The sequence below is a fragment of the Camelus dromedarius genome, chromosome 8, assembly GCF_036321535.1.
Source record: "Camelus dromedarius isolate mCamDro1 chromosome 8, mCamDro1.pat, whole genome shotgun sequence".
NCBI lineage: Eukaryota > Metazoa > Chordata > Mammalia > Artiodactyla > Camelidae > Camelus > Camelus dromedarius.
In genome coordinates, this window is record NC_087443.1 from 32,337,931 (window position 1) to 32,362,726 (window position 24,796).

Below are 24,796 nucleotides of genomic sequence, written 5' to 3' on the forward strand. Positions count from 1 at the left end.
ACAGACAGTGCTCAGGGGAGAGCCCTGGTCCACAGACTACTCACCTTCTGTAGGCAGAGTGGCAGGAAGCGGCCGAGGGAGAGAAAAGGCAAAGAAGGTGGTTAGCAGTCCCAGCCCAGCACCCACTCCAAGCAGTGGTCTGCCCCCCACCTGTCTGAGGTCTCCTCCCTAGTCCAGGCTGCCAGGGAAGGTGTGGCATGGTTGGCCACAGTGCCATCCCTGGGCTACTGAAACCCTCACCCACTGCCTGGCCTGCATGTTGGGTGGCTGGTGAAGTTGTGGGTTTGGGGGCCCTTGGGGCAGTGATGGGCTGTCCCTGTGGGGCTCTCACCCAGGGATCTACTCACCACAGTGGAGTCTACTTTGGGGCCGCCGTCATCTGCCACCACTGTCAAGGTGTAGAAGTCACCTTTCTCCCGGTCCACCAGGCCCTTGACTGTGATCACGCCCTACAGGGAAGGGGCCAGATGGGCAGTGACATCATATACACCAGGCAGAACCTACCTTGTCCCCAAGCAGTCCCATGCTCTGATCAAACTGGATTCCTCACCAGCCCTGAGCATCCTGCCCACTTTCCCACCTCCACATCACTTCCTCTGCTGGCATAATTTCTCTGTGAAGCTCTGTCTGTTGAAATCCTCCTTCTCTCCCAATCCTACTTGGACACCACCTCTTCCATGAAGGCTTCTTTCTCCCCTAGCCAGGTGCCACCACTCTCTTATATGGGCCCCAAAGGGGCTCCATTATATCTCTATTACAGTTCTTTTCATATCATCGCTTGGGGTGCTCTGATCTGCATCCTTGATTATTCCCACTGCTACTCCTAGCCTAGGAACTCTTTAAGGGCCAGGAAGGGTCTTGTTCATCTTTGTATCCCCAGTATCCCCCAGGACAAGGCCTGGCACATCATAGTGATTACTGCCTTGCCTATTTACTTTTTCTTTTCACCTTGCCTATTTTCAAAGAAGGGATTCTGATTTGAAAAAAAAAAACAAAACACTAAAGCAAAGATGGAAGAGTAAGATCTAGGCAGTAGATAAGACATAGCTGCACCAGACACCTAAGACTAGCTTTTGCAGTAAAGCACTAAATTTATATGTGAGCTTCCTAACAGCCAGGGTAAAAAGGGAAACATGATGACTTGCATAGCTTTCATTGTCTAATAACAAGAAAACACCAGGTTGCCTATGCATAATCTTTATCTTACCCTTAAATATTCAACTGATGCATCACAAGGATGTTTATCTTTATGACAATGAAGAGAGTGCTATGCACATAGAAGGAACTCGATCAATACTGGCTAGCTTTAAAGGCACTGAGCAGCCTGCCCCCAGGTAGAGCCCTTGCTGTGCTTGCCCCTAGCCTCCCTCACCGTGATGGCATCTATCTTGAAGATGGCTTTGGCCTGGGCGCTGGTGTAGGTGTCGAAGCGGTAGGTGATCTGGTTGAGGTTGTCGATGGAGTAGGCCTGGACCCGCACAATCTCGGTGCCCAGCGCCAGGTTCTCCAAGATGGCAGCCTCATAGGAGGCATTGGAGAATTGCACAGCCTCGTCCAGCTCGTTGAGCAGAGTGATGTAGACACTGCAGAAGCCCTGGTTGAAGGGGGGTGCCTGGTCAGTGGCGGATACGTTCATCAGGTAGCTGGTCTTGGTCTCATAGTCCAGGTAATCCACGGTGATAATAAGCCCTGTGCTCTCATCAATCTCGAACTTGCCCTCCGCGCCTGACAGGATGCGGTAGTTCACCAGACCACCATCCCCTGCAGGAGGACACAAGGGGCTCGGCAGTCCCAGTCGGAGTGGGCTGCCTGGGGCTTTCCAAACTGCCCCAGTGCTCCCCCTGCTGTCCCAGAGGGACAGGGTGAGGGGCCTTGACTGGTCCACCCAGTATACACCACCCCTCCCCCACTCCTGTGGACCAGGTTGTCCCGAGGGACAGTACAGAGGACAGGGTCAAGGGCTATGTGGACAGCAAGTCCAGCACACTCTGTTGACCTCCTCTGGGGCCTGTCCTTGACATGAGGCGGTGGTTCTATGCCTGGAACCTTAAAATTCAAGCTCAAGCACTTCTCTTGGGTATTTGGACAAAGAGAGGGTGGGGAAATTAGGGATCTCTTATAGTGGGGGCTTTGATCTAGAAAGTTTAGATGGTGCAGCATCTTTGGGGGTGGCTATGCCTTCATTTGCTCCCTCTGGCTGAAGGGTTCCAGTGTCAGGGTTACCTTCCTCTTTTCTCCAGACTCCCTCCACCCCAAATTCCTGTGCTTTGGAATACATCCCTCAACCAGAAGCTAGAGTTGGGATTCCTTAGGTGCAGTCCACATACTTCAAAGAGAATGGTTATAAAACCACTCAGGCAATCCCAGACTCCTTTGGAATTATTTGCAAAACTCTGAATGGACATGCGTTTTTTTCTGGGGAGGGATCCATAGCTTTCACTAGTTTCTCAAACAGATACCTGGCCCAGAAAAGGCCAGGAACCATTGGTCCACAGCAGCGTATAGGACCTGGACTGCATAAATGTGCCATGTAAGGGAGAACAATCACCTTGGAGTTGTCTGGCCTATTTCTCCCTCTATCCCATCCTGTGCCCCAGGTGAGCTGGGGATACCGACAGGAGCTGGGTTGGGAGCCACCAGAGCAGCTGACATGAAGGAAGGGCAGGAGCTGGGAAACTAGGAGCAGTTTAGGTTGCCCAGGACAGAGGTCTTCTCTGGCCATATCCCTGGCCAGGGGCATAGGCCCATCTAGCCAGGCCCCATGACCTAGGCTGGCCACCTTTTTCCTTCATGTGGCACTGCTGACTGTGGCTACCTCTAGGGCTCGGAGCCTTTGGAGAGGTCCGGGCTGCCTTCAGGGACATCCACTGCCCTGTAGAACAGGACACTGCCCTTTGTCAAATGTTTGTGTGCCAGGCCGTGAGCTGCGGCTGGCTGGCTGAGTAGCCCTCAGCCAGCTTTCAGACAAATCCTTTACCTTCCCCAACATCTGCCTAGTCCCTAGCCAGGCGGCTGGGAGCTGCCAGGACCTGAGGTGACAAATCTAGACTTCCCAAGCTGTGACCTCTCCTCTCTCCACCCAGAGGCTGGGACAACTCTCCTTGACTCCAGACCTCCCAAGACTGAGAATCTGGTGGGGACGCCACCAAGACTGTGCCAGGAGCCACTCTCCAGCCTGGAAGCCACTGAATGGGGGAGCCCGAGGCATCCCAAGGATGACAACCCTGCAGGAGAGGGAGGGATGAGCTGGGGCAGGTCACTCTAGGGAATGGACTCTCTGGTTTCCTCCTGCCGGACTCACCAGTGTCTCGGTCCGTGGCTTGGACAACAATGACTGATGTGCCGATGCCCGCCGTCTCGCGAAGCCCCAGGCGGCTGTACTGCTGCTGTGTGAACACTGGGGCCTCATCGTTGACATCTTCAATGTACACGATCACCTGTAGAAGCCAAGCCAGGGATGAAAGGTCAGGGTCAGGTGAGGACCGGAGAAGCCCAGGGCTGGGCCCGCCTGGATCTCTGTGTGTGTGGTCACTGCTTTCCTGGGCCAGCTATGAGCTTCCTATAGTCCAGCTGATCACTATATGCCCCCACCTTGTACAGTACCTGGCACGTGGCAGGTGCTCAGATACCACTTGTTAGGGAGCAAATCTTGTCTTACTCTTGGCTCTGCTACAGATCCTGGGGGAACCTGTGGCTAATCAGTGACACAAGCCATCGAATTTCTCAGTTATGAAAGGGTAATATCAACATAATAGTTCACAACCTGTGCCACTCCTGTTATGAAGACAGAATGAGCCAGGGCCTCGTAAAAGTGCTTGAAAAAGTTTAAAGAGACCCCATTCAAATATCAAGACACACCTAGAAAAATAAACATGAAAATGTCAACCATGGTTGTAGCAGAGGAAGCTGGTGCTTAGACCCCTTTAGATGCTCACACAACGTACCTTCTCTGGCGCCCTCACTGCCAGCGGCCAGCACTGTGGCTCTTTGTGGGGAACTAACCCCAGCTCACCCCACTCCACCCTGGCTGCTGAAGCCTGCACACCCAGAGAGCCAGAAGTGCCTGGAAATTATGTCCTGCATTGGCTAAGGCAGCCCTTAGCCAATGACTGATGGGCAGCTGAGACGACTCTCTCCGGAGCTCCCTGTGGGACTGAGTCAGTGTCCCTTGTTCCACTTTGCTGGCTGCCTTTCCTTCCTGGTCCCACACCCCTTCCGGCCTTTCCTGGGAACACTTCCTACTAATCACTTTCACACCAATCCATGTCTCAGGATTTGCTTCTGGAGACCCCACCCAAGACAGTGGCTATGTCAGAATTGTGGAATTACATATGATTTTCATCACTGCTTACATTTTCTAATTTCTCTTTAATGAACATGTGTGTCTAATATAACCAAAAACCACACAGTTTAAAAAATATTTATGGAGAGAAATGTTATGGCTAGAGATCAGCACCACCACCCTTCTTTTTTGAACCCCCCCTCCCCCAACACACATAGGCTCACAGAGGGGTCTGGCCCAGGTGTGGGCAGGACCAGGACTATGTCTAGAAGGACCAGTGTGGTGGGAAGAGGAGTTATAACCAGAGTGGTCGTGTTCTAGGAGCCACAGGGAGGACCAGGGCTCCTGCCTCTTTTCCCAGATGAGGGGACAGAGGCCCAGAGACGGGGAGAGACCTGCCCAGGGCCTCACTGTCACTGAGGGCTGGAAAGAGCACAGGGGTTCTGGTTACCAATCTACCAACCCTACTGCTCTTTGCTGTATGCTGGGGATGAGCTGGCCCCAGAGCAGGAAAGACACCTCTTTTCAGCCTAACAGAGCCAGGGCCAGCAGGAACCTGTCAGCAAAGCAGGCGGGAAGCACATGGGAAAGGGGAGTACACGGGGCAGGGCAGCACATGGTGCAGGGACAATGATGCACAGCACAAATTTCACACGTGGTCATCAGCACCAGTGGTGGCACAAGGCCTCAGCTAAGAGCACACATATTTGGTTTTTGATTGATCACTGCCACTCAGATCAGCCTCAGCTTCTCTTCTGGGGTTAGCTAGGAAACAGCTGGACAGAAGTGAAGGGGTTTCTGTTGTTATAAGAGGAAATGATGGCCTGATCAGTGGAGGACTGGGAGGTGAGTGGGGTGGCAGAGCCAGGGGGAGGAGAGACTCATGCGGGTAAAGGCTTCTCTGCTTCCCTGCTCTTGGGGTTCCTGTAGCCCTGCTAGGTCATCAAATCTTCATGTCCAGACATGTAGAACACACTATGCAAACTAGGGTACCCACCCCTGAGCACAGCTGCTCACAAGCCGGAACCTAAGTCTGGCTTCGCCAACAACTTGGCTGGGAGATCCTGGGTGGGGTGGGTGTGGGGGAGAATTTGCATGGATGAATTTTAGGAACTCTCTTGCTATAAACAGAAGCTACACATCCATCTTTTGAAACCGTGAGCCTTACCCTTCCCGAGTCTGCTTGTCCAAATGACCTTGACTCCAAGAGTCTGGGGGAACAGGGCTATGCTGACAGTTTGATAAGAGGAGGGTGGCAGCATGGTGCCTGGGTGTGGCCCGTCCTCCATGAGGCTGGCTGCATGCCACTATCCTCTTGCCGGTTTCAACCTTGTTTTTAGCAGCAAAGACAGGAGGCAAAATGGTGTGTGGTTTGCAAACCTGAGAGACACAGATGTACAGGAAACACCCAGGTCTGCCAAGTTCTTACTGAGCAAGAGGGCTCAGCGACTGAGCTACTGGGCTCCCTGGAGAACCAGCCCCACTTTCTGCCCAGTGCTGCGCCCTCCAACGGCGATGAGGCAGGAGATGCGTGTGCAAGCGCACATGCGCAGGGCACATGTGAGGCCCCCAGTATCTACGAGGACCAGTTCACTCTACGATCCCTAGCCCCTCATCTATGCTGCCCTGGTCTCTGAAGCAGGAACTGGAGAATGTAGGTGGTCCCTGCAAGTCAGCTTTGCTGCTGCGGGGAAAATGAGCCCAGGGCAAAGCTGGAGTCCCCACACTGTCTTCAGGAAGGTCCCTGGCTTTCCTGAGGCTCAGGGGTGTGGGGGCCATCAAGCCCTGGCTGCAAGGGCCAGCAGCCAAATTCCCACCTTAAAATCGATTCTTTGGGGATAAGGCAGCAGTAGTCTCTGTTCCAGAGCCCTCTGTGAGGCAGCGTAGTGCAGTGGTTAAAACACACCTGAGCTGACTGCCTGGGTGTGAAGCCTGGTTGTATTGACCCTGACTGCTGTGTGACCCTAAACACATTGGCCAAACTCATCTTGCCTCAATCTCTCATCTGTAAAGCGGGTATAATAATCGTGCCTATCTCAGAGGGCTGTTATGAGGATTGAATGAGTTCAAGCAAATGAGGTAATTAGCAAAGATAATGGCACAGAGTAAGAACTCTGTGAGGGTTTAACACTCCTGGGTTCGAGGCAGGAGGCGCAGAGGGAGGGCGGTCAACCAGGGGCGGCTCTGGCGGCCCCACTCCCACACCACTTGGCCCAGCCCGGCTACGTGCTGTTTTACACAGGATCTGGAGCCCTGCATACTATTTTGTTTTAAAAGGTTTGCAGCCACGATGCTGAGGCAGTGACAGGAGCAGGCACTGGAGAGAGGTACCAACCTGCTTCTGGGGCTCAGGGTGCCCTGGAGGGCTGTGGTTAGGCAGCTTTAAGTCCAGGGGGCCAACCCAAGCTACGCTGATGTCAGCCATCTGGGGCCTGAAGCTGGTCCCACAAATGGCAGGCTCTGACGTGGGTACACCACTCAGCATGTAACTAAGTAATTCGCTGTCATGCAGGTAAGCGTGGCCGTGTGAGGCTGCCCCAGTGCACATCCAGGTACCTGTCTGATCCTCAGTCACCAGAACCCTGGAATTGTTCCAAACAACCCCAAGGTCTATAACCCAAGGGATCTGACCCCTCAGCCATCTCCACTGGGGCAGATCTTACTCTGAGGGGCAGCTGTAAGGACCCAGGTTTCTCTTTCCATCTCTTCCTGGGGCACAGCTCCGGGGGGGCCACAGCAGGAGACAGGTCAGGGCTGAATCACCCTCTCCCCAGCACGTTTCTTAGTGTCGGTCACCCCAGGCAGGCTTCTGTTCATTGTTTCCAGCCGGAGGGAAACAGTGGGGTGGAGATGGGGCTGATAAGAGTAGCTGATTCTGCCCCACTCAGTTCTGGGTAAAAGTCCCTGCTTGTTCCCCACCCCAACTTTTCCCGTCTCCCTCCTACCCTTCACCTTTAGGGTCTGACTCACTTTCCACCCCGTTAAGGGGAAGGGGCTGTGAGCTGCTAAGTGCGCGTGGGAGGGGAGTGGGGGTGGCCTTGGGAGGTCATCTCAGTCAGCCCCCTGCCACAGGGCAGGAGAGTGCATCAGCCCAGCCAGCGGAATGTCTGGGTGCATGTTTCTGAGCATCGGGAACATGGGTTGGTGCGATTTCAGCTGCGTAGGGGGGAGGCCTGAGGCGAGTGAGGGCGGGCAGAAAAGAATGCACCCGATGAGGCAGCTGGGAGTGGTGACTGGGATATCTGGGGGACACTTTCAATGGAAAGAGTGCTGAACTTGGACTCAGAAGATCTGGGCTCAAGTCCTGGTTCTATCACTAGTGACTTCTCTGGGCCTCAGTTTCCTCGTTTGTAAAATGAAGTTCGCAACATCTACATTTCTAGGATCACTTATGTGAAATTTCCTTGGCCCACCCTGGATTGTTGTGTGGATACAGGGGGTTAGTATTGTAAGGACACCTCTTAGGTACCTTAGGACAGACATCAGTGTCACTGACCCCTTTCCACATCTGAAGAAACAGGCTCAGAGCAAAATGACATGTCCAAGATCCCAAGCTGGGCTGAGCCTCTGGCCGCTCCCCACTGTACCCTGAACTCCAGGAGTCATCTGGCACCTAAACCAGTGATGGTCCTGCCTCCTGCCCTGGGCTCCAACTGGTGGTCATCTTCTATCCACCTGTGGCCTTGGCCCAGCCCTGAGATCAGCACTGAAGGGGATGAAGGACTTCATAATGAGTCACCCCAATGCGCCCCCCTCCAACTATGTCCCCAGCCTTACCCTGACAGAGCTCCGCATAGGGCCCAAGTCGTGGTTGTAGGCCTCCACTATCAGAACGTGGGATGAGTTCCACTCCCGGTCCAGGGGCCGGGGCCCTCGCATTAGGAGTCCATTGCTGATGTGGATCCGGAAGTTGTTGCCATGGTTACCTGGGTAGAGAGACAGATGAGCTGCATGGGCTCTGCCCTGGAGAAGGATGCTCATGGGATCATGGGGGTCCAGACCCCCTAGGATGCTGACCCTGCCCAGAGGTCTTGGGAGCTTGGCCAAAGCCCACAATGGCAAGGAGGCTCTGCCTCATGCTGCCCTGGCCTGACAGGATTTGAGAGAGGAGGCAGAAGCTCACCTGTGTCCTCCTTATGGGAAGCCTGGAGGTCCCCTAAGACTCTAATACCCAGAGGTATCAATGGATTCAATATTTCAGAGCAATCTGGGGCATTACAAAGACAGGAACCTAAATCAAATTTTCTGTGGGGAGTTGAAACAAGTATTTTATGGACATCTCTGGGCTGGTCCAGCACCCATTTCCCCATCTTGTGGTAACAGCACTCTGATTTTCCTTTGGGGAACCACCCTCCTCCACTCTCGGCTTTGCATAAGGGTGAAGGGTGAAGGGAGCCAGCAGATCAGCATATTTTAGTTTCTGGACCTAGTGACTGATTCTAGTTGGCCCAATGAGGCTTACTCTGGGGAGCTGTCCTATGTCCAAGGCCACAGTGATTGGTTCATGGGTGGGCATATGATACACGTTGGGCCAGTGGTACTCAATCGCTAGGGAGCTCGCTGCTGGGGGCTGCCCTGGTCCCTAAGGTCCCCTCCATCAGGGTGATACCCCACCATGGGACACCAGGAACTTCAGAAGCATAGCAATCAAATGCAGCATCCCTTACTTAAAATACATCCAACTTGGTGACATGCCTGGAGAATGTCCCTGTTTCCTCCCTCTGCCCCTGACATGGGTATAGCACTTGGGGCTTCCTTGGGGCCCCACCTCCCAGACCCTTGGCAGCCTAGAGCAGCTCTGCTATCCCAAGGGCAGGAAGGCTGGCTCCTGCTGTCCTAGGGCAGCCCACTCACCGTGAAGGATGCGGTACCACACACGCCCAAACTCGCCTTCGTCTGCATCTGTGGCTTTTAGCTGAGGGAGGAGACACACAGTTACTCCTAGAATTCCACCCTACAGGAAGAGAAGGTATTTGTGGAGTCCCTCCCATTTCCTTATACCACCCCAAGTCTGTCCTGTCCAAACCCACGGTTCCCCACGAGGCAGAGGGTGTGGGAGAGGAGAGGGCTACATCTGTCTTTCTCAACCCCCACGAGGACACCTGACTGTTGACAGCCCTGTGCTGTCCTGTCTGTGGTGGCAGCTCTGCTCCCTGCTCCTCCTCCCGGTTCTTGGGGAGATGGGGTAAAAGCTGGATGATAGCACTGTAGCTCTCTGGTTCCAGGCTTGACTCACTCAGCCCATTCCTCCACGGTTCCCTCCTTCAGCCTTTTGAGACCCCAGGAGCATCACCTGGGGTGGCTGGATTGCGTGGTTGCTTCTTGCCCATACTTCCTTGGTCTGAAGCCATTCTGGCCACACCGGCTCCCAGTGGGTACTGAATACTATAAAAGCCACTTTGTGGAAACTGAGAAATCCCACCCCACAAAGGATGGCTACACATTCATTCACACGCATGATCACTCCAGTGTAGTTCCAGCTCACTCCTGCTTGCTTGGCTGTACCTCAGGCTTATGTACTGTCTCCAGTGGGACCTGGGGATGTGCTATTCTCACTCTGAGGATGCCTAGTGATTAGCGCTTTTTACAAGGAGTCTGACCTTGAGGATGTTGGCAGAGCCACAGTTGGTGCCAAGATGGGTCCTACCAAACCAAGAACTGATTACCTCCTCTACCTGCTGTACCCCTGCACAGTGATGCAGAGAGAGGCCCGAGCCTGCATGGCTGGGGAGGCTCCCATGGGGCCATGGTATGTGTGACTTGCTTTGTAATGCTCAGGACCTTCCTACTTTTTCTGGGTCTGCCCTCTTGTCCCCACCAATCACTTCCATCCTGTGGTGTAAGAGTGTCTAAGGGTTCTGAAAAGCATGCTGATGGTGGGAAGGAGGGAAGTATGTTAGTATGAAAGGAACAGGGTGTCTGGGTCAGGCAGACTCAAGCACAAATCCTGGCTTTGTTACTTACTGCCTATGTGGCCATGGATACATAACCCCCCTGAACCTCAGTGAATAGGCACAACAATAAGCAGCCTTGCAGGGGTTGATGTGAGGATTAGATTATCATCTCTGCAAAGCATTCTGCCTGGTGTCTGGTGCAGAGTGATGTTGAAGGTTGAACATTATGAGATATGTCACCTTTTCCTGGAAGGCCCTCTTGATTTACACTGGAGTTGAGATACCGGGATTGCCCCTTGCTGTGGAGTTCTTCCTCCTCCCTCCCAGCAGACGTGTAATGGGCTAGAAGGTGGAGGGAAGTAGTGGAGCACTTCAACATCTGGGTGTGGAAGGGACCAGGACAGGGGAGAAGGTTGCCTGGTGGATGCTCCTGGGCGTCTCCATCCATGGTGGGACTTCCTGGATGTCTCCCTCCCCTGGCAGCCTGTACCACCCTGGGAGTGCAGGGAGTTGGCTCCTGCTAACTGAGAAAAGTCGGAGCCCCAGATGAGGTGTGCAGGCAGCTTGGGAAGAGAAAGTGAAGGAAAATGAGGTTCACTGAAGGGTGGGATGTAAGATGCAGGGATCACAAGAGGAGCTCTGGGCACTGGGAACATCTTTAGGCCAATGCTGCTCATCACACTAGATTCCTGCTGCCCATGCCTGCCCAACTTTTTGGGGAAGGCACCTAATCCCCTATCAGTAACTTGCTGGGTGACCCTGACCAGGCCACACCTCTCTAGACCTCAGTTTCATCCTCTGAGAGACAGAGGGCTGGATTGAGATGACCCCTCAGCCATCTAATGGACTTGGACAGTCCTAGGAAGGCTCCATCCATTTGGGGCTATGCAGAGGATGCTTCTTTTGTCAGCAAAGCCTAAGGCCAGGAGGGAGGAGCTAAATACCAAAAACTAGGGCTCCAGAAAAAAGCAGGTGGACCCCAGGATCAGGTCTTGGGCAGAGAGAGCCACAACTCCCCCTACCCATGTTATTCTTCTGGGAGCCTAGGGGTCCTTGATGGGAAAGCTGTTAAAGACTTAGGCTCCTAAGCAGGCAGCTGGTTACCAGGGAAGCTCTGGCTTCTGAGAAAAAGGAGGCTGGGGGAGGGGTGCGTATGTGTGCGTGTCCACTGCCTGGAGTGTCTCCAAGGGCCCACTCAAACGGCAAGGAGCACAGCCCTGGCTGGCTGTCAATCCTGCGGTTTTTGCTCTGTGATCTCTCTGACCTTTGAAAATGCCTCTCACCCCTGCTTCTGCAGCCAGACACCCTCAAAGGGAAGGTGCTTTTCTGGGAAGCTGAGGGAGAGGCCTGGAGGGGAGCAGGCCTGGGGGCTGCCAGGGCCCATCTCTCTGCCTGTCCCCCTCCTGCTGCGTGGCTTGTAGCCCCTCTCCCCGGTAACCTGGAGGCTGGCAGGCACTGAATAGCAACCTGCTGGCTGCTCCCGACCATACCATTCAAATGACCAACGGGGGAAGGTGAGAGCCATGGGTACAGAGGCAGCGAAACTCTCCCTCTGTGTCCCCCCAGTGTCTCCGCCCCTCCAAGAGGGCTCCAAGGGAACAGGCTGGAGTGAGGCTGTGGGAAGGCTCAGGAGCTCCCAGCTCCTCTGCACGACTTCCCTCTCCCTCTTCCCAGCCCAGTTGCCATCCCTACCCTCCCGACTGTCCCCTCCCCCAAGGAAGGGCCCAAACTTTTCCAGACAAAGCCAGGTCCAGCTGGAGAGTGAGGGGTGGAGGCCACTCTGCCTGGCTGGCTGGCTGGCTGAGGGGCACAGGGCAAGGGAGAGCCCAGGGCAGGTCTGGGTCACAGTGGTGCCCGGTGCTCCTGAGGCCCCCTTTGGACAGCTAAGAAGACCTCTGCACCTAGCCAAGGACTGCTGAACGCTGGCTCCGAGGTCAGTGCTGGGGGCTGCAGGAAAGTGGGGCCGCACTCTTGCTGGGGTACCCAGGGGGGGATGCGAGAGTGTGCTCAGGTCTGGGGAATTCCTCTGCTTCGGCAGAGAGTGAAAACAAGGCCTAGAGAGGGACAGTGGTTAGCCCAATGTTACACAGAAAGATGTGCTGAGGTCAGACCCCTCTGCTCACAGCAGGCCCTGCTCTATGGAGCTCTGAATGAAGAAAGAAGGTTCTAGACTGAGCTTGCAGGTATATGTCCAGAGCAGGACCTGCTCCTGTGCCCTGGGCTCCAGGGCACAGGGAGAGGCCTTAATTACCCTCAAGATCTTTCCTAGCCTTGGTCTGCTGGAGGGCTCCTTTCCCCAGAACCAGCTGGTCCCTGCTGGCTGGTCAGAGGGGAACGAAGGTGACCTGGCAGTTGGCCTTGCTGTGCATCCCAGGGAGAGTGGCTTGATGTTTTCAAGCACTTTGGAATCTCTTGCTTAAAAGGGAAATACTCAAATGCTAATTATAGCCTCATTTTTTTTTTTTAAAGCCTTCCTCAAGGACTGGAGCCTGGACCGGCTCTGCCAGCCTGATAGGATCTCCAGATCCATATGAAGTCCTTGAAATAACACTAGGACCAGCAGGATTGGGACTTCTCCCACTTCAGACTGCCCTTTTCTTACTTCCAACCAAATACTGCCCAGGGTAGGATAGAGGCATGGTCAGTTTTCTCCCCAGAGAGATAGTGGTGGGCACACCCATCCCTCCTCCCTGCTCAGATTCAAGGGACAACCCACGTATGGCTGGGCCAGAGCGGTCTCTAGGCCTGACGCCTGAGAGGCGGAGGCCCTGGGCAGCTAGATGGGCATCAAAGTTTCCATCTGGGAGCTGGGAGGGGTCATGCTATGTCTGGAAATGCTGGAAGGAGCGTGGTGGGGACTGGGTTGGGGGGTGTGCACTGGATGTTCTCAGTCTCGGGGCACTCGGGGCACACGGGGCTCAGAGCGAGGCTGCAGGCAGAAGGAGGCTGGGCACAGAGAGCTGGGAGTTAGGTCCTGCGGCTGCTGGTGAGTGCCTGGGGTGAGGCTGGGGGCTCAGGAGGATGGGGGCTGGGTGGCCCCTCTACACCCCTTGCAAGAACCCAACAGAACACAGCAGTGGGTCCCCCAGTTTGGACCACTGGCGTTAGATAATTACTAGAGTCCTTGCCCGCTGCAGTTTCCTATAATCAACGACTCATTCCTGGTCACAGAGTCATTGATGGAGCTGGTCTTGGATCCCAAGTTTTCAGGTCTAAGACTCTATTGTAATTCATGACAATTGACTTTAAAGTGCCGGAAGGCATCACCCTATCTCCTCTGTGGCTGGTGGGCAGGGGGTGTAGCAGAAAAGAGGATCTGAGTTCAGGCCCAGCTCCATCACTTTCCCACCATGTGACCTTAGACATGTTACCTCTCTGGGCCTCACTGTTCTAACCTGTAAAATGACCATAATGCTCTCTGCAGCCGTTTGGCAGTGCCCAGCTGCCATCAATGTTCCCCCCCCTCCCCTTTCCCGAGTCCAGCTGATTTGCCTCTGAGCTTCTGTCCCATTCCTGTTGCAGGAGCCATGAGCACAGAGGGCCCCAGCCCCCTCGCCTTCCTCACAGCTCCTGTCACTCCGGGGAGCCCCTCGGAGGCAGTCGACCCCCTCCCTGTGCTCATTGCCCTGGCCTGCATCTTCCTCCTGCTGGCCACTTGTCTGCTGTTCATGACCCTCTGCAAGCCTGCTGCGCTGGACCCAAGCCGCCGCCGGGCCCACGAGTGCATGCCCCACCACCCTGGGAGCCCCAGTGAGCCCCAGCTCTGGTTCTGGAAACGCCTGGGCTCGCTGCGCCGCTCCCTTCACAGCTTCCGCCACGGCAGGTCTGCCCCTCAGCGCCCCCTGCCAGGCCACGAGGACAACCACGACTGTGACTGCATGGAATCTACCAAGATGTGACGGGGCTGTCCCCCTACTCCAGGGTCCACCTGCAGACCTTCCTACCTTGGATGGAGCCTGGTACTGCAGGCTGAAGGAGGACAGTGGCTCAAACAACCTGGGCCACACACTCAGCTCATCATCTGTGGTTTCCTGTGTGTCCAGACCTGTGGCCTTTCCAGAGATGGCCCCTGGAAGAATACCCTCCTCCCTGTAGACTCTCTAGGTGCTGCCTGCTGGAAGACTGCTGCACCGATTACTGAGCATCTGCAGCCATGTGGACCCTTGGCCCGTGGCTCTGAGAGTACAAACCTGGGGTCCCCAGCTCCACCTTCTAACATTAGGCACAAACCATCTCCAGGAAGCAGTGCCCCTGCATCCCAACAGAAGCCCTGCCTGCCCTCAAGGTGCCAAAGCTCAGCTCAGATTCCATGGCGAGTTGCTGAAGGGCCAAAGGCTCTCTCCGGCCAAGTGGGGCACACACTGGGGCAGGGGACTGTCCTGTCCTCTGTGCCAACTCAGTGCCCCAGGCATAAAGGAACCCAGGGTCTCCTCTCCTTGGACTTCCAGCATCTATCTGTCATCCACAGGAGCAGCCAGCACCCTTGTGGTGGATCAGATGCCTGGGTGCCTGCTGGGAGGGAGGAGGGGCAAGCAGGGGGCTGTCAGCACCATCCACCAATCACCATGTTGGCAGTCATTCTGGCACCAATGCGAGGATGGATGAAGAAGGGGCTGAGAATGAGTTAAGAAGATCCGTGCAGAGGCCAGGACTGGGAACGTGTCAGAGTGGGAGGAGGCACTGCCAGCAGCTGGCAGGGATGCTGTCTGGGCTCTGAGTACATATCATAGTGGTTCAAGGGAAGGAGGTGGTCTTCCTTTGAGCGGGGGGGTCCAGACCTCTCCAGGACAGCTGTGGGACATCAGGCTTGGACCACATGAGTGTGCTGTCTGTATTTTTGGTAACTGCTTCACTGACTGGCTACTGTCAAAGCAATCCCACCCTGGGGTGGGATCCTCAGAATCCCAAACGCTCAATGTCTCCTCACAAAGCTGGTGCTCAATGCTTCAGTTGGGCCTCAAATTTGGAGAGTGGAGAGAGGGGTCTGAGCTGCCCAGCTCCTGACCCAGAGAGTTAGCTGGCCAGGGCCACCTTGTACCCCTCTGTGGGGCTGCTCCACCCCACCCTGCTATAACCCATAGTGCAGCCAGCCAAATCCTCTCAAAGAGTGAGCTCGGTATCACCACTCCCCAGCTCCAAAACCTTCCCTGACTCCCTATTGCTGGATAAAGCTGGAGTTCCCTCATCTGGTGTTTGGTACCCACTGGGAGATGGCAGCAATCTCTTAGCTTCATCTTGACCCAAGACTCCAGGCAAACTGAAAAACCTGTCTGCCTCTGGCTTCAGCTCATGCTTCATTTGCATACCCTCTGTGAAGCCCTCTTTGCTCTCTAGCTGAAGCCGTCTCCTGCCTGAAACCGAGGGAGGACAGGGATCACTTCCTCTTGGCAGTGTGGATTATCCCTGTCTGCGTCACGTCCTTCCTACAAGCCTGAGAGCTCCCACAGAGCGAGACTGTTTCCAACCCCTCACTCAGCCTCCCAGCTCCGGGCACAGAAGTATGGGGCCTCTGCTTACTGAGTGAAGGGTGGTCCAGTCTAGTCCTGGGGGAGCCTTTTCTTCCCTTGGATGCTCCTACAGAGAAGCTGCTGGACAGACCCACTGAGCCTTCCTTCTGGGTCAGTCTGATATCAAACAGTGAGTCCATCTTGACCAGAAACTTCCAGGGCCTTGGAGAAATCACCAGTGCCTGCATTTCTCCCAGAGAAATGGGGAGAATCAGGGCTGATCTGTATTACTCACAGGCTCTAGGATTTCAGTCTGAGTAGCGTTGTGTAAACAGAAACCAATTCTTGGGGTTTAGGAAGTGGGGCAGGCCCTCTCCGGCAGCATTCTGCTCCACCCTCCCTTCCAGCTTATTAACCTCTTCCTGGTTTGTGCTCCCAGGTCTCCCTGAGACATCCCAGGCTGAGTTCTACCTGCGGTCATTCACCTCTGTCACCCACTGGCCAGCGTGCCCTGAGGGTAAGGCTGCCCCAGGCCTGAAGGAGAAGGAAAGCTGGGGAGGGCGACGGGCTCTCAAGTTCTGCCATACCCCAGCTACATCCCCAGGTTGGTCCTAGGAGACCTGTGTGAGCTGGGGGTGGCAGGTATTAGGTGTTAGGCTAGGAAAGAGGTGAGGCCCCCAGTTTGGTGGGGGGAGGGTGTTCCCCAAGCCCCCAGGAGCTGAGGCTCAGAGGGAGAGAACATCTTTCCGAAACCAGCCCCTAGACTGTGGCAACACCCATGGCTTCCTGGACTCTTAAGCGCCTCTAGGAGTCGGCACTCTGCTCCCAGCTCCTCGCTTGCCCTGCTCCTGGCCTTCCAGTCTTCCGTCCCTCCCAAGCCTGGGAGCCGGCCCCAGTGGGCAGGCCCAGATTTGCTGCGTTTGGCTCAGCTTCCAAGTCGGAAACCCCGCAGCTGGTGAACAGCGTAATTCTAGCCTGGCCACCCTCCCCACCCAGCAACTGAGGCCTCCAGGGAGGGCTGGGGAGGGCACCCGAGCCTCCTTTTCAGGTCCTCCCCTTCCTCCCTTGAGCCCCATAGCTGTCACTCCTTCTCCAGGGTAAAGGAATCCTTTCTGTTTGTGCCTGTTTATTTCCCAGGAGGGGAATTTCGGCCAAGAGCCCTGTGAAAGCAGCTCTGTTCTGGGCCTTGCTGGGCCCTGGCTCTCTCTCCTCAACTCCTTTCTGGGAAATGTGACATCTCCATCTCCTCCCTGCTCTGAAAGGCCCTTCTGGGTACAGTAGGGGAGGGGGAGCGGGCTGTGGGGGTGGGAGGGGAGGAAGACCAAGGCCTTCCTTCTGGTTTTAGGGAAGCAAGGGCCCATCTTTGGCTACACAAGCTGGGGGCTTAATCTCTCCAGGAGGGAGGAGGGAGCCTAGGTCCCCCTTTTGCCACAGTACTGGTACCTCTGAAGCAGCAGCTGGACCCTCTCCTGTTTCCATCCTGCCCTGCCATGATGACCTTGAGCGTGTGCACTGAGCTGAGTGTGGCCCCGCCCACCCCCCACCTGCCACCTGCCTGCATGATCCTGTGGCCCTCAGAGATGTCCTCGGGGACGCTGGCCTCGTAGCTGCTCTGCAGAAAGATGGGCCGGTTGTCATTCACATCCAGGATGGTGATGAACACAGTGGCTGTACCTGTGCGCCGCTTGCCCACGGGGCCGTTGTCTGTGGGACATGGAGGATGACTTGTTAGCAGCTGCCTGAGGGGCACCTTCCCAGACACCAGCCAGAGATGTGCCCCGTTTCCCCACATGCTCTGGACTTTGAGAGGTGGCTCTTTTTCTCTTTAGATTAGGAATAACACTAACCATGTCTAATATGTCCCAGGGGTTATTCTAAACTCATTCAGTCCCCACAATAAGCCTGCAAAGCAGGTGCTATTATTATCATCCCCATTTTACAGAGGAGGTAACTGAGGCATGAAATGGATTGAACAGAGGCCCCCCCAAAGATACATCCATGTCAAATCCCTGGGAAACTGTACATGTAACCTTATGGGGGAAAAGGGTCTTTGAAGACGTAATTAAGGATCTTGAGATGAGACATTCTGGACTATCTATCTGGCTGGGCTGTAAACCCAAAGCCCAGGGTTCTTACGAGAGAAAGGCAGAGGGAGACTGGACAGACAGAGAAGGCCTGTGAAGCTGGAGGCAGAGACCAGAGTTCTGCAGCCACAAGCCAAGGAACCCTTAGGGCCACAAGAAACTGGGACCATCAAGGAAGGATTCTCCCCTGGAGCCTTCAGAGGGAATGTGATCCCACCAACACCTTATTTTTGAACTTCTGGATCCCAGAGCCATGAGAGAATAAAGCCACTAAGTCTCGTAATTTGTTACAGTGGCCCTAGGAAGCAGATACAGGTGCTGAGATGACACACCTGACTGCTGTCGGGGCCGGGGGGTAAGGTCTGTGGGTGCACACCTGGGTGTGCCCACCTCCAGGGGCAGCTGTCCTCTGCTCCTATCCACAGTGGACAGGCAGAATGCAGGCCCCGTGACACTAGATGTTCTGATTTCTCAGGAGAAACTGAACAGCTGAGCTTTTAAATAAAATCTCTTGCTTTTTAAATGTTCACAACTAATTGTCATTGGTTACAAAACACGAGATGCGTCAGACAAGCACGCCTGCAGGACCGACTCGGCCTCTGTATTCAGGGACGTGGGCCCTACTAGATTTCTAAGCCTAAGGTATCCAGGGGTTGTGCCCCTTCAGTTCCCTGCAGGACTCTCCCAGGGCGGGGGAAGTGGCTCGGCCCCAGGGGCAGGTGCTGGGTTGCCCTCCCTGGGGGAAGGAGCTTGCGCCCAGCATAAGCTGTATATCCAGGTAAGGGCGGTCACCCCAGGGAGGAGGCTAAGACCAGGGTGACCCCGTCCTTCTTCCCCAGGCCAGCTGACCACATGCTGGGGTGCAGTCACTTATCCCGAGGTAGGTTACCTTGCCGTCCTGAGCTCCTCTCCAGGACCAGTCTCCCACCGCCCTGGGGGTCTGCTTACTTGCCATGGCTGGGGACAGTGTGGGCTGGCAGGCCCCATAAAAGGCCCAAGCCTGAGCCCTCTCCTCCCCCTAGCCAGTGCTCATGAAAAGACTGGACTTGGGGGTGGGGGGATGCTGGGTCTCCAGAGGCTGGTGTGGCCGCCCCAGGATGGGAGGAGAGCAGGGCAGGGGGAGATGCATGCAGGTGTGGGTAGGCTGGGGAGGGACTGCTGGCCGGAGAGAGTGAGGCACAGACAGCTCATTCCCTCTCATCCAGAGCTCACTGCAGACACTGAACTGGGTGCTCCTGGGAGGACTAGAGGCATCTGAGGGACACAGGCCTCATCATACCCTTCTTCCCATCTGGAGTCCTCAAGGGCTCCCTGCTGCTGGAAACCAAAAGCCAAACTTCCAGCCCAATGTCGAGGCCTCCACAAGCCGGCCCTACCTGATAACAGCCCCTCTTCCCCAAGGTACACCACTGCGTGGGCCAGCTGCTGCCGTGCACAGACACGGAGCTCTTTACGACCTCCGGGCCTGAAATGCCCTCCCTGTTTCTCCATGTACTGAAAGCCAACTTGACCTTCCAGGCAGCGGTGGGTGTGCCTTGTTTCTGCCCATCAGCACTATCCTGCTCTTAGGCAAGTCTGTGCCCTGAAGGTCTCTCTGAGAACCCTCCCTTCCTGACTCTGAGGCCTGGGGTTCCAGGCAGGTCTGACAGCCCCGCAGCTCCAGGGACAGGTATGTGATTTAGGCCCAACTAACCATTACATCTCATCCCCTCTTGACCATAATGAGGGGGTCAGGAACAGGTGCTGGGCAGATGAAACTAAACAGAGCTCATCTGAGGGCTTCAGCTGGGGAGGCTGGGAAAGACACAAGTGCTGGTTCCCTACCGCTGCACTTGAATCCAGATTAAGGCTGGGGCTGCAGTAACAGTCTGTCACCATGTGAGCCAGAGGATGCAGCCGACACACAGGAGGCAGAGCCAGCCAACGCAGGGAGACTGAGGCCTGGTGGCATCACCTGAGCCCCAGTCATACTTGAGGTACCATCTCCCCAGGGACTGGTTTTGTAAGCCCACGCTGCTGAGGTCAGTTTATTTTAACATTTGCAACCATGAGTCCTAACTAATCCAAAGGTAACCCCAGATGCCACTTCTTCTAAGAAGTCTGCCTTGATTACCCTCTTCCCATGTTTCCACCACCCTTTGCGCCCAACTATGCTTGAGCCATCCCTTCTCCCTTTCTGCTTTGTTCTCCTGCTTCACAGTGGTTTCTCTACGTGCTGGTCTCCCATCTGGCTCCCACATACCCCTGCCCTACCACCTTAGCATCTTGCATGTAGCACCACCCTGAGCCCCACACCTGGCAAGTGCCATAATATTTTGAGGGTCTGGTTGCCCTTTCCCCACTGGCATCAGGGTGGAGCCTCTGATCAAGGCCTGGCTCCTAGAAGAGGAGTGAGCTTCCATGTGAGCTCCGTGAGTGGGCTGGTGCTTACCGATGGCCTCCAGGATGAGCATGTACGAGGCCGTGGTCTCTCGGTCCAGGTTCACCACTGTTCTCACAGTGGCATCACGGTAGCCAACGCTAAACTTTCCATCCACATTTCCGCCTGTGGGCAGAGAATAAAGCTCTGGTCAGGAAACAGGGCTCCTGGCCAGGGAAAGGGCGGTGGCACCCCAGCTCACCTTCTGAGCTGGGACACCCCAGGAGTGGTCCGGGAGTAAAAGGCTGCACTGTCCCCTCAGCCCTGCCAGAGAAGGGACTTCTTGGGGGGCTCTGATGAGGGTGTGGCCTATGTGGGCTTGGGGTTGCCAAATGCCTGAAATCATAAAGGTCTAACATTCACTGAGCACCTCCTGTGTACCAGGTACTCTGTGGGCCATTTCATCTCCGTTGTACTATCACTAACCCACAGAGAAGGAAAATGGTCTTTTAGTGAGGTTATGTGTGTGGCTCTGGGTTACAGTCACCAATTTGAGGTGCAGGACTTCAACTCGAAGTCTGATTCCTGAGCCTGTGTCCTTCTCCACTCTGCCACCTGCCTGTCTGGTGTAAGTGTCTGAGCAGTTAACTCGTATTGGGCTTTTATATGCGGCCAAGGACTTTGGGGTCAGCTGAGTGTTCCTGGCTGAGTGGGGACTCCTGGAGGCGCACAGAGAAAAGAGTAGGGGCAGGTGGACAGGAGACAGGTGTTACTGAGTCTTCTGAGTTCTGGGACAAATGGGAAGGGGCAAGGATTTCCTCCCTGAGGTAGATGGAAGTTAGGAAAGTTTCATCAGAACAACATGGAGACCCTTCGCCTGCCAGCTGGCAGGCAGTGCGGTGTTCTGAGCAGCAGAGGGCACCACGGCACTGGGTTTGGGCTAGCCTGAACCCGGACACTGCACAGCTCCTGGCAGAATGTGCAGAATGAAAATCTGAGAGTCCTAGGGCTGGGAGGGCTCTCAGGTCAGCAGGATCTGGCCACTTCGCGGCACTGGGAAGTCATCCTGGGGCTGCCGCCAGCTGCTTCCTTGCCCTCACATGGTCTGCCCCCGGGGAAGGCCCTCCACCCTCTGAGCCTCTAGTATCCACTCCCCAGTGTTTGAAACACCACCTACAAGGGTTACAATCTGGCTCCAAAGGACAGGGCAGGAACTAAGACACAAGTAGCGCTGGGGGCCGAACCATGGCTGGTGCCACGTCAGGGTCTTGATAACTGAGCCTTTCTAGGGCAGTCTTGAGGACCAGCCCGCGAGGAGGGCTGGGGGGGCCCCTTTAGGGAGGGGGAGGAGGGAAAGGATCTGGAAAAGAGAGGCTGAGGCCTACAAGGTCACCTTGACTGCAGCAAGCGTGGATGGACTATAGCCTGTGATTCCTTGCTCCACGGGAGAGGCATTAGAAAGGCTGGTTATGTACACAGGCATGAGTGCATATGAGTGTATGTGTAATGCGACTGCAGGCAGGCCACAGAAGAGGGAAGACTGAGCCAGTAAAATGGCTAAGGGAGTACTGAGGAATGTGAAAGAACTGCCTTTGTCCCTGCCACATACCCCAGCACCTCTCAGGTGTGTTATGGACTGAAGAACTCTGGGAAACTGTTCTAATCCAGGAATGACTTAATACATAGCATGTCTGCCACCATCTACCAAGCCTACTGTCATGGCAGACATCACTAGTAGATCATGGCTCCCTTTCCCTTTCCCCTGTTGAGTCAGGACATGGCTTCGCAGTATTTCTCCACAGCTCTGTAAGTGGCTGCTACTTGACACTTTTGAGCTAAAACCATTTCACTCAGATCTAAACCATCTGCCTCTAAACAGACAGAAATTCTCCTCATGAGTGAAAGGTCCCAGGGAAGGACCAGGCTACGTTCCTCTAGTCACTGCTTTGTCACTCTGATGTGGGGTAGAGTAGGGGTAGGTTTCCTCCCCAGGAGTCACTGCTCCACCACCCTCTAGACTAAAACTTGGTTAAGTCCCCCGGTCCCCCAACAGGTTCGGGAGGCCCACAGAGAGCCAGGCCAGAGGGACCCAGATGCAAAGCCTTTGGGAAAAGCCAAGAGCAAATTCTCAGGGAGTTCCCAGCAGGGGCAAAAGCCTGATGGCCAACTTGGACCCCTTCCCCCCTCCCCTGGCCCTACCCAGGCTGGTGGTGAATCTGGGAGGGGATGGAGGGAGGGCCGCACCGGTGATGAAGTAGCTGAGCTCGGCGTTGAGGCCCACGTCGTTGTCAGTGCAGTTGAGCCAGACCACTCGGAACTCCCGCGGCACATCCTCAGACACGGAGACGTTGTACACGGCGGGGAAGAACGTAGGAGTCTCGTCGTTCACATCCAGCACTAAGGGCAGAGTCAGTGCTCAGGGCAAGGACTGGCTTCTGCTCTAAACAAGCAGCTCCAAAGGCAGTGGGTCACATCCCAGACCGATAGGAAATGAATTTCCTAGGATGCAATACCTGCCGGTCATGAGCCAAGGGCCCCCGTGGCTGCTGGCGCAGGACAGAGCTGACCAGTCCTCTGCACCCTCCCACAGCTCCTGTTCCCCTAGGGGCTTGCTGCTGCTCAGCTGTCCAAGGGAGGTGAGAAAACCCCCGAGCCTCTCTCCAGTACATGCCTAACAACGAACAACAATGATGACTATGATGGTGGTGATGGCAGTGACCATTTCTCAGCTCTGCCCACATACCAAGCCCATGCTAAGTGCTTCCTATACAGGTCCACATGTGCCCCTCACAGTGTCCCATGAAGCAGCCATCATCAGACACACTATACAGGTGAGGAAGCTCAGACCAGTTGAATGTCTTGTCCAAAGTCACACAGCGAGAGACTGGTGGGGTGAAGTCTTGGGGAGGCCTTCCCCCAGTTTGTGATGGGGTCCCAGGGAAAGCAGCTGGCTTTGAGGACACTCCCTCAAAGTCTAACTTCCCTTAAAGATTTGTTTTTCAGCTCTGCACACCGAGCCCCTGTTCCTTTCGCAGGTGGGGCTCAGGATGGCCTTCAGAGTGAAATGCACCCCACCCCACTCTGGCTCCTCTCTGTAATAACCCCAAGAGAAACGCTGGGCTCATGTGATCACATGGCTTCTCCTGAGCCTTGGAGAAAAATCCTCTGGGGTCCTGAGAGGACTGGCCATCCACCCTGTCAGTCACTGACACAGACGTGGGTCTTCAAACTGACACTGGGAACCCACAAGACAAGCCTTGGACCAGCAGGGGAGAGGATGCTTGGCTCACTCTAATCTCTACATCTCCGGTCATGATTAAGGAGGGTGAACGTTTGTGCTGAGCCAACCACCACCCACCCCACTCCCACAAAGGCCGGCAGGAGCCAGGATGGGACCAGGCCTGTCCTAGAGAACAGGCCACATCCTGCCCGTCATTCTCTGCACTTATCCCCCTGGGGTTACTGCTTGCCCTGCAGCAAATGCTCATGTCCACGTCCCACTTTTGTCCCAAGAATTCAAAATACAGCCAGAGTAGATGAGAAATAGTAACCTTTCTTGGCTTGGCCCTACCCCTGTAGAGGGCGGAGATAGAAGGAGTTAGCAAGAGGGCCCCGAGGGGCTGAGGAGTCTTAGGGAGTCTGGGAATCCCTGCTGCCTTCCTCCTAGGGTGATGCCCTTCCATTGTGACTCTAGGCGTTCTCCACACACTGGAGGGAGAAGCTTTCCTTTACAGCTCCAAATAGAAACCCTGTCCCTCCAAAGATGACACAGGGCTCTGAAACCTCCCCTGCCTGCTTGTGACCTCGAGGGCCCCATCCCCTGCTCAAGCTCTCTCTGCTGGTGCCAGGATCAAAGAGAGGGGACCTTGAGCATGGGCCTGGGGCCCTGAAGGCAGTGGCCAGGTGGGGAGAAAGCCCTGCCGGCATTTTGACTTGGTGGAGACAGGGAACTCTGCTGTGCTGAGAGGCTCCGGTTGAGGAGGGCGCCCTTCAGCAAGGCAGCCTGCGCCCGCAGGGACTGTGGACAGTGGCGGTGAGTGTGGGCCCCCACCCTGCCTGGAACCGCCCCAGGGCCCACGCCGCCCCCTCACCTCGGATGGTGAGCGTGCCGGTGGAGCTCTTGGTGGGCGTGCCCGCGTCACTGGCCACCACCCGCAGCTGGTACTCGGCGATGCGCTCGCGGTCCAGCTCGGTAGCGGTGACCACCACGCCACTGCTGCTGTTGATGAGGAAGTCCATGCGGGGCATGCCTACCTGCATGCGGTAGGACACCAGCCCGTTCAGGCCCTCGTCCAGATCGATGGCCACCACCTGAGAGAGAGGAGTGGCTGTGTGAGGGGTGAGGACACCAACACTGACGCCTGTTCCCGCGAGATATGCTCCCTCTTTCCCAGTGACCCACGCTTGCTCCAGGAGACACACCTGCCACCCCACCCCCGTGCCTCAGGCCACTGTCCCCAACGCAGCTGCCCAGATGTTCTTTTAGGGGGCAGCCTGTCAGAACTGAAAGGTGTCCAGATGTAACAAGCAGGGCCAGGGGAGGGGTGGGGTGGGAAAGGGGCCTTTTAGAACAAGAGTCCAGGTCCACAGCCTTCCCACTTCAAAATCCTGCTCTCCTCGTTAGGAAGCCCTCCTAGATTCACCCCAGCTGGCTCTAGGCCCTCCAGACTCGGCCATCTCCCTCACTCCCCAGTCCTCACATCACTGACCTGGAGCAGCCGTTAACAGCT

At 55.5% G+C, this 24,796-nt stretch overlaps 2 protein-coding genes across 3 annotated transcripts in view; one reads left to right on the forward strand and one right to left on the reverse strand.

Annotated features, from left to right (window-relative positions):
• The window catches only part of CDH23 (cadherin related 23), a 157,721-nt gene that overhangs the window by 76,617 nt on the left and 56,308 nt on the right, over positions 1–24,796 (reverse strand). The window contains exons 13-21 of the mRNA XM_031461108.2: positions 24,158–24,377; positions 22,311–22,463; positions 20,139–20,252; positions 17,179–17,327; positions 9,137–9,197; positions 8,060–8,208; positions 3,302–3,437; positions 1,373–1,761; positions 348–449 (exon numbers count right to left, since the gene is read on the reverse strand). Coding sequence (XP_031316968.1) covers positions 348–449; positions 1,373–1,761; positions 3,302–3,437; positions 8,060–8,208; positions 9,137–9,197; positions 17,179–17,327; positions 20,139–20,252; positions 22,311–22,463; positions 24,158–24,377 — 1,473 coding nt within the window. The remainder of the gene's footprint in view (positions 1–347; positions 450–1,372; positions 1,762–3,301; positions 3,438–8,059; positions 8,209–9,136; positions 9,198–17,178; positions 17,328–20,138; positions 20,253–22,310; positions 22,464–24,157; positions 24,378–24,796) is intronic.
• C8H10orf105 (chromosome 8 C10orf105 homolog) lies at positions 10,019–16,914 on the forward strand. Of its 2 annotated transcripts, XR_010381927.1 has the most exons (3): positions 10,019–12,109; positions 13,699–15,794; positions 16,063–16,914. XR_010381927.1 is itself a non-coding variant. In XM_064488081.1 (2 exons), exon 2 carries the CDS (start codon positions 13,704–13,706, stop codon positions 14,073–14,075), a length of 372 nt encoding a protein of 123 aa, XP_064344151.1. In that variant the 5' UTR covers positions 10,019–12,109; positions 13,699–13,703; the 3' UTR covers positions 14,076–16,914. The 2 variants fall into 2 exon arrangements, 1 of the variants encoding a protein (XP_064344151.1); XM_064488081.1 differs by having other exon boundaries at positions 13,699–16,914.

Bases quoted from the DNA above. Each gene is read 5' to 3' on its own strand.
- C8H10orf105 (XM_064488081.1), top strand. From the start codon at position 13,704: ATGAGCACAGAGGGCCCCAGCCCCCTCGCCTTCCTCACAGCTCCTGTC.